General features: G+C 62.3%; 1 protein-coding gene across 1 annotated transcript in view; it reads right to left on the reverse strand.

The window, feature by feature from the left end:
• Positions 1–16,131, reverse strand: part of CAMTA2 (calmodulin binding transcription activator 2) — an 87,849-nt gene that overhangs the window by 68,158 nt on the left and 3,560 nt on the right. Inside the window, exons 2-4 of the mRNA XM_018572585.1 lie at positions 4,963–5,064; positions 4,064–4,167; positions 3,052–3,119 (exon numbers count right to left, since the gene is read on the reverse strand). Coding sequence (XP_018428087.1) covers positions 3,052–3,119; positions 4,064–4,167; positions 4,963–4,993 — 203 coding nt within the window. The 5' untranslated portion in view covers positions 4,994–5,064. The remainder of the gene's footprint in view (positions 1–3,051; positions 3,120–4,063; positions 4,168–4,962; positions 5,065–16,131) is intronic.

Below are 16,131 nucleotides of genomic sequence, written 5' to 3' on the forward strand. Positions count from 1 at the left end.
AATACATGGAACTTCCCCAAGCTGACATGCCCCCCTCCCCCTCCATGCGTAGTGACAGTGCTGGTCTCAGGGAAGTGCCTGGTGCCGAACCCCAAGCTGACATGCCCCCCTCCATGCGTAGTGACAGTGCTGGTCTCGGGCAAGTGCCTGGTGCCGAACCCCAAGCTGACATGCCCCCCTCCTTGCACAGCGACAGTGCTGGTCTCGGGCAAGTGCCTGGTGCCGAACCCCAAGCTGACATGCCCCCCTCCTTGCACAGCGACAGTGCTGGTCTCGGGCAAGTGCCTGGTGCCGAACCCCAAGCTGACATGCCCCCCTCCTTGCACAGCGACAGTGCTGGTCTCGGGCAAGTGCCTGGTGCCGAACCCCAAGCTGACATGCCCCCCTCCTTGCACAGCGACAGTGCTGGTCTCGGGCAAGTGCCTGGTGCCGAACCCCAAGCTGACATGCCCCCCTCCTTGCACAGCGACAGTGCTGGTCTCGGGCAAGTGCCTGGTGCCGAACCCCAAGCTGACATGCCCCCCTCCTTGCACAGCGACAGTGCTGGTCTCGGGCAAGTGCCTGGTGCCGAACCCCAAGCTGACATGCCCCCCTCCTTGCACAGCGACAGTGCTGGTCTCGGGCAAGTGCCTGGTGCCGAACCCCAAGCTGACATGCCCCCCTCCTTGCACAGCGACAGTGCTGGTCTCGGGCAAGTGCCTGGTGCCGAACCCCAAGCTGACATGCCCCCCTCCTTGCACAGCGACAGTGCTGGTCTCGGGCAAGTGCCTGGTGCCGAACCCCAAGCTGACATGCCCCCCTCCTTGCACAGCGACAGTGCTGGTCTCGGGCAAGTGCCTGGTGCCGAACACCAAGCTGACATGCCCCCCTCCCCCTCCATGCGTAGTGAAAGTGCTAGTCTCGGGCAAGTGCCTGGCGCCGAACCCCAAGCTGACATGCCCCCCTCCTTGCACAGCGACAGTGCTGGTCTCGGGCAAGTGCCTGGCGCCGAACCCCAAGCTGACATGCCCCCCTCCTTGCACAGCGACAGTGCTGGTCTCGGGCAAGTGCCTGGCGCCGAACCCCAAGCTGACATGCCCCCCTCCTTGCACAGCGACAGTGCTGGTCTCGGGCAAGTGCCTGGCGCCGAACCCCAAGCTGACATGCCCCCCTCCCCCTCCATGCATAGTGACAGTGCTGGTCTCGGGCAAGTGCCTGGTCCCGAACCCCAAGCTGACATGTCCCCCTCCACCTCCATGCATAGTGACAGTGCTAGTCTCGGGCAAGTGCCTGGTGCCAGACCCCAAGATGACATGCCCCCCTCCCCCTGCATGCGTAGTGACAGTGCTTGCCTCAGGTAAGTGCCTGGTGCCGGACTATGCATGCCCCCCTCCCCCTGCATGCATAGTGACAGTGCTCATCTCGGGCAAGTGACTTGTGCCAGACCCCAAGCTGACATGCCCCCCTCCATGCACAGCGACAGTGCTGGTCTCGGGCAAGTGCCTGGTGCCGAACCCCAAGCTGACATGTCCCCCTCCATGCATAGTGACAGTGCTGGTCTCGGGCAAGTGCCTGGTGCCGAACCCCAAGCTGACATGCCCCCCTCCCCCTCCATGCATAGTGACAGTGCTGGTCTCGGGCAAGTGCCTGGTGCCGAACCCCAAGCTGACATGTCCCCCTCCACCTCCATGCATAGTGACAGTGCTGGTCTCGGGCAAGTGCCTGGTGCCGAACCCCAAGCTGACATGCCCCCCTCCATGCGTAGTGACAGTGCTAGTCTCGGGCAAGTGCCTGGGGCCGAACCCCAAGCTGAAATGCCCCCCTCCATGCGTAGTGACAGTGCTAGTCTCGGGCAAGTGCCTGGGGCCGAACCCCAAGCTGAAATGCCCCCCTCCATGCGTAGTGACAGTGCTAGTCTCGGGCAAGTGCCTGGGGCCGAACCCCAAGCTGAAATGCCCCCCTCCATGCGTAGTGACAGTGCTAGTCTCGGGCAAGTGCCTGGGGCCGAACCCCAAGCTGAAATGCCCCCCTCCATGCGTAGTGACAGTGCTAGTCTCGGGCAAGTGCCTGGGGCCGAACCCCAAGCTGAAATGCCCCCCTCCATGCGTAGTGACAGTGCTAGTCTCGGGCAAGTGCCTGGGGCCGAACCCCAAGCTGAAATGCCCCCCTCCATGCGTAGTGACAGTGCTAGTCTCGGGCAAGTGCCTGGGGCCGAACCCCAAGCTGAAATGCCCCCCTCCATGCGTAGTGACAGTGCTAGTCTCGGGCAAGTGCCTGGGGCCGAACCCCAAGCTGAAATGCCCCCCTCCATGCGTAGTGACAGTGCTAGTCTCGGGCAAGTGCCTGGGGCCGAACCCCAAGCTGAAATGCCCCCCTCCATGCGTAGTGACAGTGCTAGTCTCGGGCAAGTGCCTGGGGCCGAACCCCAAGCTGAAATGCCCCCCTCCATGCGTAGTGACAGTGCTAGTCTCGGGCAAGTGCCTGGGGCCGAACCCCAAGCTGAAATGCCCCCCTCCATGCGTAGTGACAGTGCTAGTCTCGGGCAAGTGCCTGGGGCCGAACCCCAAGCTGAAATGCCCCCCTCCATGCGTAGTGACAGTGCTAGTCTCGGGCAAGTGCCTGGGGCCGAACCCCAAGCTGAAATGCCCCCCTCCATGCGTAGTGACAGTGCTAGTCTCGGGCAAGTGCCTGGGGCCGAACCCCAAGCTGAAATGCCCCCCTCCATGCGTAGTGACAGTGCTAGTCTCGGGCAAGTGCCTGGGGCCGAACCCCAAGCTGAAATGCCCCCCTCCATGCGTAGTGACAGTGCTAGTCTCGGGCAAGTGCCTGGTGCCGAACCCCAAGCTGACATGTCCCCCTCCCCCTCCATGCGTAGTGACAGTGCTGATCTCGGGCAAGTGCCTGGTGCCTGGCCCCGACCTTGGGGACATATACAGGGAGGAGGGGGTTCAATAAAACAGAGAGCTCCACTTTGAAGGACAAAAAAATACAAACTTTTAGTTATCTTTTAAAGGGCCACTCAGCAATGTCACGCAGGCACTGAGGAGAAGGATAAATTGGGGGTCACCGTACCTGGTTTTGGGGGCACAAGAAAGCCATTCGTCATGTTTCTCAAAGGTAATAAGGTAAGAGGCGATCTCCTGCGGAAAACACACAGAAATAGCTGTAAGTAAAGTGAGACGGAGGAGGAGTCACATGTCACAATGATACAGAGAAGACAAAGGTGTATTGTCACACAGGACTGTAATAAAGGGGACCTGTCATGAGAGAAACATGGAAACTTATACTGCAGACCTCTGGATGTTAGGGAAGCAATAAGAGCCTATGTATTTCTCCCTTTAAAAGGGTCACTCCACCCTGAAAGTGGTGCTTTAGATAGATGTAGCTGGGTGGGCCGAGTCAGCCCCCAACATCTTATGTGTCTTGGATACTCCAACAGTGAGATCTCTGCCATATTTCCCGGCTCTGATCCTGTCCACCTGGGAGTTGGGTCCCCACCCACCTTTATCTGTTCCAGCTCTTCCTGTTACGTTCTCCAAAAGATAAAGGAAATATAAAATCCAGCAAAGGGATGGTGGGAGCTCCTCATAATGGGCACAGCGGGTGTATAGACCCGGGAACTCAGCACAGGGATGGTGGGAGCTCCTCATAATGGGCACAGCGGGTGTACAGACCCGGGAACTCAGCACAGGGATGGTGGGAGCCCCTCATAATGGGCACAGCAGGTGTACAGACCCGGGAACTCAGCACAGGGATGGCGGGAGCCCCTCATAATGGGCACAGCGGGTGTACAGACCCGGGAACTCAGCACAGGGATGGTGGGAACTCCTCATAAATGGGCACAGCGGGTGTACAGATCCGGGAACTCAGCACAGGGATGGTGGGAGCTCCTCATAAATGGGCACAGCGGGTGTACAGACCCGGGAACTCAGCACAGTGATCTCACCAAACGAGTCCCTGACAATTACTGTTTTGGGTGGACAGACCCGTTATTATGAATAACCATGTGTAGGGAGTGTACAGCCCTATTGGGTGGACTACAGAGTTCTCCTTGTAGTGACTGGTCGCAGTGGAAGCTCCGTACCTCATTAGTGTTCCAGCGCAGCCTCTCCTTCGGTAAAGTAGTACACTTGGGTAAACACTCCAGCAGCTTCTTGGGTAGAAAAACCTTGATGTGGTGGCCGTTTTCTGCCAGGGAGAAATAAAGATGATCAGTCAGTGTGCCTTCCCTGCAGCTCCCTCTAGTGATATTCGGAGAAGAGGTCCCTACAGCTCTCTAGTGATGGTGGGAGAAGAGGTCCCTACAGCTCTCTAGTGATGGTGGGAGAAGAGGTCCCTACAGCTTCCTCTAGCGATAATCGGAGAGGGGGGTCCCTGCAGCTCCCTCTAGTGGTGACTGGGAGAGGAGGTCCCTGCAGCTCCCTCTAGTGGTGACTGGGAGAGGAGGTCCCTGCAGCTCCCTCTAGTGATAATCGGAGAAGAGGTCCCTACAGCTATCTAGTGCTGACTGGGAGAGGTGGTTCCTGCAGCTCCCTGTAAAGATGGAGGAGACCGCTGCAGTGAACAAAAAAGGAGGGAGGACCATGTCTGTCATGTGAATGACAACTGAAAAAAATGAATTAAAATGTGGGGGGCATCCAAGGACGGGTTTTAGGTAGTGGAACCACAGCAAGCCGGGTCACTGGCAGTGGGAACAGTATAATTACAGATCTGTATTATGGAGCGTACATCGTAGTGGCCCCTCAGCTGAGCCAACACACGGAGCTCCGGGGTATCGGCCTATAGAAGCAGCTCTTTCAGCACAGCTTAGCAGGGGAAGTATTTCCAGGTCGGGGCCCCTTTAATGGGAACATTCGTCTAGTTATCTTTGGCTCTCAGGAACAGCAAAATGCAAATATATCTTCTGTCTGTTTATTTACACAACCCGAAGGTAAATCGTCCTCTCGCCCGTACACCCCGAGTGCAGAGGCGCTGCGGTCTCACCTGAGAGCTCGGCGCAATCCTTGCTGTTCATTGTAAATGGTTGGACATCTCGGGGAGAGGAGAAGAGTTGTCAGGCCACAAGTTATCCCAGTTTCCAGAGCTCTGTCAATGAGAGAGAAGAGACAAGTTATCGGGGGGCAGCAGAGAGAGGACACGGGGGGGCTGTGAATAGGACATTTAACCTCTTGAAGACCGGTGTGTTACACCCCCTTCCTCTCCGGGCCATTCTTCACCGCTGAGTTATTTGACAGACATTTATTCCGTCATGCAGCGCTGTACTGACATGAATTTTATACCATTTTTTGGGGACACATAGAGCTTTATTTTGGTGATATTTAATCACCACTGGAGGGGGGGCGGCTATTTTTTACTATATAATGAAAAAATACCGTACATTTTGAAAAAAACCCTGTTTCCCTATGAAATGTAATGAAATATTTATTATCACCCCAATTTGTTAGTAAAATATAAAAGACGGGGGTTACGTCGGGTAAATAGACACCAAACATGCCAAGCCTTTAAATTGCGCTCACCCGCAAAAAACAACCACACCGAAAAAGCCCCCCAATTTACATGACAGGTCCTCTTTATGGCGACATCAGGGGTCTCCTAAACCCCAAATCTTCAGACTGCCTACCCAGGGTGCTCTGCATGCAAACACAACCTAACCTAGGACCGCCCACTCCTCCACACCGACCAAAGCAATTTGATATTTGCATAACTCCTCCCTAGAGCCGGCCCACTGCTTGCTTCCCTCCCACCGGCCATGATCTGCATAGAGATCTATTCACGCATTGACCTCGTGTTGCATCCATGACGCCTATTCGTATTCAATGAGCCCTCGATGTGTGTGTCCACTGCAAGGTAACGCGCGTTGTTCAGGATATGATTTGCCGTGTGTGGGGGGCGGTTGTGTTTCTCTGATCTGTGTATAAACATTGGGGGGGGCATTGAAAATCTAAGGCAATGCCCCCCAATGCACCCCCCCACCCCCCATGTGTTCCTGTGCTGCAAATTATCTATATCAATGGTTCTCAACCTGTGTAACCTCAGGACCCACATTCGTCCTGGTCATTAAAGTGACATTAAACCCTCAGATTTTTTAACATAAAACAATACTGTAATGTGCGCCTTACTGTAATCCATGGTAGTTTCCCTTCTCTTTGCTGCTCTTCCTTTTAAATCTGTATCTCTTCTCATGCTGGGGGAGAACTTCTGTTTTGCAGCAGACTGCCTTGTCTCAGGAATGGATACATGGTGTCTGTGTGCAGGTTCACAACCTGAGCCAGCACTACAGGAAGAGGCACTCAGCTGCAAAGGGAAGTTCTCCCCGAGCATGAGAAGAGATACGGATTTAAAAGGAAGAGCAGCAAAGAGAAGGGAAACTACCATGGATTACAGTAAGGCGCACATTACAGTATTGTTTTATGTTAAAAAATCTGAGGGTTTAATGTCACTTTAAGTCATGGCCCAAACTCCACTGCAATGGAACGCATGGCATTGCGGTACCGCCCCTTCCGATGCGGGCAATAGAACTGTGGGTGGGAGGTGAGTTTGGGGTGCCATTCAATGCATCTCTCCCACCAGAATCGGTACATGAAGTTGCGTGGCACAGTGCGTTAATTACACGCGACTGTGCGATTAACGCACTGTACTAGTGTGAACGGGCCCTCAAAAACACACTGACACACACCCACAGACACCTCCCCCCCCCAAAAAAAATGTTTTAAATGCACTCAGTGTCCCTACCTTGAGAACTGGAGTGGATCCTCAGCCTGGGGTCCAGTGTGTGCTACTGTACTGTGACGGAGCTCCATCCATATGTGCATTGCTGGTACAGCTCCCTTACGCACCTTGTAGAGGTGCCGGGAGCCAGAATGTGACGTCACTCCGGTCCAGGCGCCTCCACCGGACACGCGAGGAAGCTGTAAGCAACGCATGTACGGATGAAGCTCCCACGCGGCCATAGCCCCAGCCCACCTCAAGATGACACTCGGCGCCGGGCAGCATATTGTGAATGGCTGCTCGGTGCGAGAACTGACAGTGCTGCGCTAGGGGGAGGCTGAGGAACCTCTCGCCTAGAAACGTGGAAGGCATGCGGTGACCCACTGAACACGGGGTCGCGACCCACCAGTTGAGAACCAAGGATCTATATCATAATGTGCACGCAGAAATGGGAACGCGCCAGCAATGGGAACGCGCCAGCAATGCGAACGCGCCAGCAATGCGAACGCGCCAGCAATGACACGACTCAGTGACAGGAGCTTCTTTGGTTCGGCATATAAATGGTTTACATTGAAAAAGCCGATTTTCACGTCCATGGCACAGTTGGGTTGGCCAGTGAACGGCCCCCAGGGACACATCCAATATTTCAGAAGCCGTGCCCTAAATATAAGCAACGATCCAGTGTAATAATCACTCCGATTGATCGGCTGAACTGTAACAGCTCTCGGGGGAGGAGGACTCCGTCATCTGTCAGCGATCTGATGACTTCTGCTAGTCAGGGATCAATACTGCTCGGAAACATGTAGGCCGGGGCTGAGCAACTCCGGCTCTCCAGCTGTTGTGGAACTACAAGCCCCATGAGGCATTGCAAGACTGACCGTAACAGACGTGACTGCCAGAGGGAGAGAGATGATGGGGGTTGTAGTTAAAGCACAGCTGGAGAGCTGGCGTTGCCCGCCCCCGATCTAGGTGAATGGTCAGCTCAGGACAGCGGCAGAATTCAGGAGCCGGTCAGGCCAATGCTACAGACTGCAGTGTGATGCTAATCACAAATCAAATATAAAAGGTACAGAGCTCCCCTCCGTACATCCGTGTGTCTGTTATAATGAACATGTGGTGGTCACGGCCAGGGGGCCCCGTCCCCGAGACATGGACTGTGCCAGCAACTGCAGGAGCGTGCCAGAGACTGAAGACACAGGTGTCATGAAGGTGCACAGGAGACACGGTGATGCACAGAGGACACACACGGAAACACAGGGGCACACGCGGAAACACAGGGGCACACGCGGAAACACAGGGGCACACGCGGAGACCCGGGGCACACGCGGAGACCCGGGTCACACACGGAGACCCGGGGGCGCACACACACACACGGAGACCCGGGGGCGCGCACACACACACACGGAGACCCGGGGGCGCGCACACACACACACGGAGACCCGGGGGCGCGCACACACACACACGGAGACCCGGGGGCGCGCACACACACACACGGAGACCCGGGGGCGCGCACACACACACACGGAGACCCGGGGGCGCGCACACACACACACGGAGACCCGGGGGCGCGCACACACACACACGGAGACCCGGGGGCGCGCACACACACACACGGAGACCCGGGGGCGCGCACACACACACACGGAGACCCGGGGGCGCGCACACACACACACGGAGACCCGGGGGCGCGCACACACACACACGGAGACCCGGGGGCGCGCACACACACACACGGAGACCCGGGGGCGCGCACACACACACACGGAGACCCGGGGGCGCGCACACACACACACGGAGACCCGGGGGCGCGCACACACACACACGGAGACCCGGGGGCGCGCACACACACACACGGAGACCCGGGGGCGCGCACACACACACACGGAGACCCGGGGGCGCGCACACACACACACGGAGACCCGGGGGCGCGCACACACACACACGGAGACCCGGGGGCGCGCACACACACACACGGAGACCCGGGGGCGCGCACACACACACACGGAGACCCGGGGGCGCGCACACACACACACGGAGACCCGGGGGCGCGCACACACACACACGGAGACCCGGGGGCGCGCACACACACACACGGAGACCCGGGGGCGCGCACACACACACACGGAGACCCGGGGGCGCGCACACACACACACGGAGACCCGGGGGCGCGCACACACACACACGGAGACCCGGGGGCGCGCACACACACACACGGAGACCCGGGGGCGCGCACACACACACACGGAGACCCGGGGGCGCGCACACACACACACGGAGACCCGGGGGCGCGCACACACACACACGGAGACCCGGGGGCGCGCACACACACACACGGAGACCCGGGGGCGCGCACACACACACACGGAGACCCGGGGGCGCGCACACACACACACGGAGACCCGGGGGCGCGCACACACACACACGGAGACCCGGGGGCGCGCACACACACACACGGAGACCCGGGGGCGCGCACACACACACACGGAGACCCGGGGGCGCGCACACACACACACGGAGACCCGGGGGCGCGCACACACACACACGGAGACCCGGGGGCGCGCACACACACACACGGAGACCCGGGGGCGCGCACACACACACACGGAGACCCGGGGGCGCGCACACACACACACGGAGACCCGGGGGCGCGCACACACACACACGGAGACCCGGGGGCGCGCACACACACACACGGAGACCCGGGGGCGCGCACACACACACACGGAGACCCGGGGGCGCGCACACACACACACGGAGACCCGGGGGCGCGCACACACACACACGGAGACCCGGGGGCGCGCACACACACACACGGAGACCCGGGGGCGCGCACACACACACACGGAGACCCGGGGGCGCGCACACACACACACGGAGACCCGGGGGCGCGCACACACACACACGGAGACCCGGGGGCGCGCACACACACACACGGAGACCCGGGGGCGCGCACACACACACACGGAGACCCGGGGGCGCGCACACACACACACGGAGACCCGGGGGCGCGCACACACACACACGGAGACCCGGGGGCGCGCACACACACACACGGAGACCCGGGGGCGCGCACACACACACACGGAGACCCGGGGGCGCGCACACACACACACGGAGACCCGGGGGCGCGCACACACACACACGGAGACCCGGGGGCGCGCACACACACACACGGAGACCCGGGGGCGCGCACACACACACACGGAGACCCGGGGGCGCGCACACACACACACGGAGACCCGGGGGCGCGCACACACACACACGGAGACCCGGGGGCGCGCACACACACACACGGAGACCCGGGGGCGCGCACACACACACACGGAGACCCGGGGGCGCGCACACACACACACGGAGACCCGGGGGCGCGCACACACACACACGGAGACCCGGGGGCGCGCACACACACACACGGAGACCCGGGGGCGCGCACACACACACACGGAGACCCGGGGGCGCGCACACACACACACGGAGACCCGGGGGCGCGCACACACACACACGGAGACCCGGGGGCGCGCACACACACACACGGAGACCCGGGGGCGCGCACACACACACACGGAGACCCGGGGGCGCGCACACACACACACGGAGACCCGGGGGCGCGCACACACACACACGGAGACCCGGGGGCGCGCACACACACACACGGAGACCCGGGGGCGCGCACACACACACACGGAGACCCGGGGGCGCGCACACACACACACGGAGACCCGGGGGCGCGCACACACACACACGGAGACCCGGGGGCGCGCACACACACACACGGAGACCCGGGGGCGCGCACACACACACACGGAGACCCGGGGGCGCGCACACACACACACGGAGACCCGGGGGCGCGCACACACACACACGGAGACCCGGGGGCGCGCACACACACACACGGAGACCCGGGGGCGCGCACACACACACACGGAGACCCGGGGGCGCGCACACACACACACGGAGACCCGGGGGCGCGCACACACACACACGGAGACCCGGGGGCGCGCACACACACACACGGAGACCCGGGGGCGCGCACACACACACACGGAGACCCGGGGGCGCGCACACACACACACGGAGACCCGGGGGCGCGCACACACACACACGGAGACCCGGGGGCGCGCACACACACACACGGAGACCCGGGGGCGCGCACACACACACACGGAGACCCGGGGGCGCGCACACACACACACGGAGACCCGGGGGCGCGCACACACACACACGGAGACCCGGGGGCGCGCACACACACACACGGAGACCCGGGGGCGCGCACACACACACACGGAGACCCGGGGGCGCGCACACACACACACGGAGACCCGGGGGCGCGCACACACACACACGGAGACCCGGGGGCGCGCACACACACACACGGAGACCCGGGGGCGCGCACACACACACACGGAGACCCGGGGGCGCGCACACACACACACGGAGACCCGGGGGCGCGCACACACACACACGGAGACCCGGGGGCGCGCACACACACACACGGAGACCCGGGGGCGCGCACACACACACACGGAGACCCGGGGGCGCGCACACACACACACGGAGACCCGGGGGCGCGCACACACACACACGGAGACCCGGGGGCGCGCACACACACACACGGAGACCCGGGGGCGCGCACACACACACACGGAGACCCGGGGGCGCGCACACACACACACGGAGACCCGGGGGCGCGCACACACACACACGGAGACCCGGGGGCGCGCACACACACACACGGAGACCCGGGGGCGCGCACACACACACACGGAGACCCGGGGGCGCGCACACACACACACGGAGACCCGGGGGCGCGCACACACACACACGGAGACCCGGGGGCGCGCACACACACACACGGAGACCCGGGGGCGCGCACACACACACACGGAGACCCGGGGGCGCGCACACACACACACGGAGACCCGGGGGCGCGCACACACACACACGGAGACCCGGGGGCGCGCACACACACACACGGAGACCCGGGGGCGCGCACACACACACACGGAGACCCGGGGGCGCGCACACACACACACGGAGACCCGGGGGCGCGCACACACACACACGGAGACCCGGGGGCGCGCACACACACACACGGAGACCCGGGGGCGCGCACACACACACACGGAGACCCGGGGGCGCGCACACACACACACGGAGACCCGGGGGCGCGCACACACACACACGGAGACCCGGGGGCGCGCACACACACACACGGAGACCCGGGGGCGCGCACACACACACACGGAGACCCGGGGGCGCGCACACACACACACGGAGACCCGGGGGCGCGCACACACACACACGGAGACCCGGGGGCGCGCACACACACACACGGAGACCCGGGGGCGCGCACACACACACACGGAGACCCGGGGGCGCGCACACACACACACGGAGACCCGGGGGCGCGCACACACACACACGGAGACCCGGGGGCGCGCACACACACACACGGAGACCCGGGGGCGCGCACACACACACACGGAGACCCGGGGGCGCGCACACACACACACGGAGACCCGGGGGCGCGCACACACACACACGGAGACCCGGGGGCGCGCACACACACACACGGAGACCCGGGGGCGCGCACACACACACACGGAGACCCGGGGGCGCGCACACACACACACGGAGACCCGGGGGCGCGCACACACACACACGGAGACCCGGGGGCGCGCACACACACACACGGAGACCCGGGGGCGCGCACACACACACACGGAGACCCGGGGGCGCGCACACACACACACGGAGACCCGGGGGCGCGCACACACACACACGGAGACCCGGGGGCGCGCACACACACACACGGAGACCCGGGGGCGCGCACACACACACACGGAGACCCGGGGGCGCGCACACACACACACGGAGACCCGGGGGCGCGCACACACACACACGGAGACCCGGGGGCGCGCACACACACACACGGAGACCCGGGGGCGCGCACACACACACACGGAGACCCGGGGGCGCGCACACACACACACGGAGACCCGGGGGCGCGCACACACACACACGGAGACCCGGGGGCGCGCACACACACACACGGAGACCCGGGGGCGCGCACACACACACACGGAGACCCGGGGGCGCGCACACACACACACGGAGACCCGGGGGCGCGCACACACACACACGGAGACCCGGGGGCGCACACACACACGGAGACCCGGGGGCGCACACAAGGAGACCCGGGGGCGCACAGGGGAGCACTCAGAAACACAGGGGCACACACACAGAGACTCGGGGGAGGCACACAGAGGTAGACGCGGAGACAGGTGCATACGCGGAGACACATGAGCACACATGAAGAGACTGCAGACATGGGACAGGAGATGATTTTGCTTAGGACAGCACAATAACGTGGGATAGAGACGAGTGAGAGAATAACGCTCCGCCTTCCCTGGCCCCAGCAAGCACCAAAACCCACCAAGGGCCACACAGGATGGTGGCAACCGGGGCTCAAGAGCCAATTACCGGATCAGCACCACGGACAGCACCCGCTCACAGAGATACACAAGGAAGAGGAAACGCCCCCAAATAATTCATGAATCCATAATATATATCAACCAAAACTGGACTTTCATATTGAATAGAACAGGAAAGGGTTAAAGTCCCTCCCATGTTATTGCCTCCGGTGTCCTTGCTGGGGCGCTCTGGGGTCACTCCATGACACGGGGGTCACTCCATGACACGCGGCGCTCTGGGGTCACTCCATGACGCGGGGGTCACTCCATGACACGCGGCGCTCTGGGGTCACTCCATGACGCGGGGGTCACTCCATGACACGCGGCGCTCTGGGGTCACTCCATGACGCGGGGGTCACTCCATGACACGCGGCGCTCTGGGGTCACTCCATGACGCGGGGGTCACTCCATGACACGCGGCGCTCTGGGGTCACTCCATGACGCGGGGGTCACTCCATGACACGCGGCGCTCTGGGGTCACTCCATGACGCGGGGGTCACTCCATGACACGCGGCGCTCTGGGGTCACTCCATGACGCGGGGGTCACTCCATGACACGCGGCGCTCTGGGGTCACTCCATGACGCGGGGGTCACTCCATGACACGCGGCGCTCTGGGGTCACTCCATGACGCGGGGGTCACTCCATGACACGCGGCGCTCTGGGGTCACTCCATGACGCGGGGGTCACTCCATGACACGCGGCGCTCTGGGGTCACTCCATGACGCGGGGGTCACTCCATGACACGCGGCGCTCTGGGGTCACTCCATGACGCGGGGGTCACTCCATGACACGCGGCGCTCTGGGGTCACTCCATGACGCGGGGGTCACTCCATGACACGCGGCGCTCTGGGGTCACTCCATGACGCGGGGGTCACTCCATGACACGCGGCGCTCTGGGGTCACTCCATGACGCGGGGGTCACTCCATGACACGCGGCGCTCTGGGGTCACTCCATGACGCGGGGGTCACTCCATGACACGCGGCGCTCTGGGGTCACTCCATGACGCGGGGGTCACTCCATGACACGCGGCGCTCTGGGGTCACTCCATGACGCGGGGGTCACTCCATGACACGCGGCGCTCTGGGGTCACTCCATGACGCGGGGGTCACTCCATGACACGCGGCGCTCTGGGGTCACTCCATGACGCGGGGGTCACTCCATGACACGCGGCGCTCTGGGGTCACTCCATGACGCGGGGGTCACTCCATGACACGCGGCGCTCTGGGGTCACTCCATGACGCGGGGGTCACTCCATGACACGCGGCGCTCTGGGGTCACTCCATGACGCGGGGGTCACTCCATGACACGCGGCGCTCTGGGGTCACTCCATGACGCGGGGGTCACTCCATGACACGCGGCGCTCTGGGGTCACTCCATGACGCGGGGGTCACTCCATGACACGCGGCGCTCTGGGGTCACTCCATGACGCGGGGGTCACTCCATGACACGCGGCGCTCTGGGGTCACTCCATGACGCGGGGGTCACTCCATGACACGCGGCGCTCTGGGGTCACTCCATGACGCGGGGGTCACTCCATGACACGCGGCGCTCTGGGGTCACTCCATGACGCGGGGGTCACTCCATGACACGCGGCGCTCTGGGGTCACTCCATGACGCGGGGGTCACTCCATGACACGCGGCGCTCTGGGGTCACTCCATGACGCGGGGGTCACTCCATGACACGCGGCGCTCTGGGGTCACTCCATGACGCGGGGGTCACTCCATGACACGCGGCGCTCTGGGGTCACTCCATGACGCGGGGGTCACTCCATGACACGCGGCGCTCTGGGGTCACTCCATGACGCGGGGGTCACTCCATGACACGCGGCGCTCTGGGGTCACTCCATGACGCGGGGGTCACTCCATGACACGCGGCGCTCTGGGGTCACTCCATGACGCGGGGGTCACTCCATGACACGCGGCGCTCTGGGGTCACTCCATGACGCGGGGGTCACTCCATGACACGCGGCGCTCTGGGGTCACTCCATGACGCGGGGGTCACTCCATGACACGCGGCGCTCTGGGGTCACTCCATGACGCGGGGGTCACTCCATGACACGCGGCGCTCTGGGGTCACTCCATGACGCGGGGGTCACTCCATGACACGCGGCGCTCTGGGGTCACTCCATGACGCGGGGGTCACTCCATGACACGCGGCGCTCTGGGGTCACTCCATGACGCGGGGGTCACTCCATGACACGGGGCGCTCGGGGGTCACTCCATGACACGGGGAGCTCTGGGGTCACGCCATTACCATCTCATGTACCCCAGGTGGACTCCAATCCATGTCATGTACCCCAGGTGGACCCCAATCCATCTCATGTACCCCAGGTGGACCCCAATCCATCTCATGTACCCCAGGTGGACCCCAATCCATCTCATGTACCCCAGGTGGACCCCAATCCATCTCATGTACCCCAGGTGGACCCCAATCCATCTCATGTACCCCAGGTGGACCCCAATCCATCTCATGTACCCCAGGTGGACCCCAATCCATCTCATGTACCCCAGGTGGACCCCAATCCATCTCATGTACCCCAGGTGGACCCCAATCCATCTCATGTACCCCAGGTGGACCCCAATCCATCTCATGTACCCCAATCCATGTCATGTAGCCCAGGAGGACCCCAATCCATCTCATGTACCCCAGGTGGACCCCAATCCATCTCATGTACTGCAGGTTGAAGACAAATGGGAGGCACCTGGGCTAAAATTCACGTGTTGTTGCAAAGGGTGTGAATACTTATGCAGTGTGAGATCTCAGAATAAATTCCCCGACATTTCTACCATTGTGTTGTCACTTTGTCATTATGGGATGCGGCTGGATGAGAGACGAGTGTAGTACCCGGGGGCACCATGTGGGGGGGGATACTTCCTGAATGCTCTGTATATACACATCCTCACCCTGAGGTGGTTGCACCGGGATCACGGCAGCCGTGATCGCCATATCTTTTCTTTCAGCAGCCGAT

The sequence above is a fragment of the Nanorana parkeri genome, unplaced genomic scaffold (assembly GCF_000935625.1).
Source record: "Nanorana parkeri isolate BGI_ZX_2015 unplaced genomic scaffold, ASM93562v1 scaffold2079, whole genome shotgun sequence".
Classification (NCBI taxonomy): Eukaryota; Metazoa; Chordata; class Amphibia; order Anura; family Dicroglossidae; genus Nanorana; species Nanorana parkeri.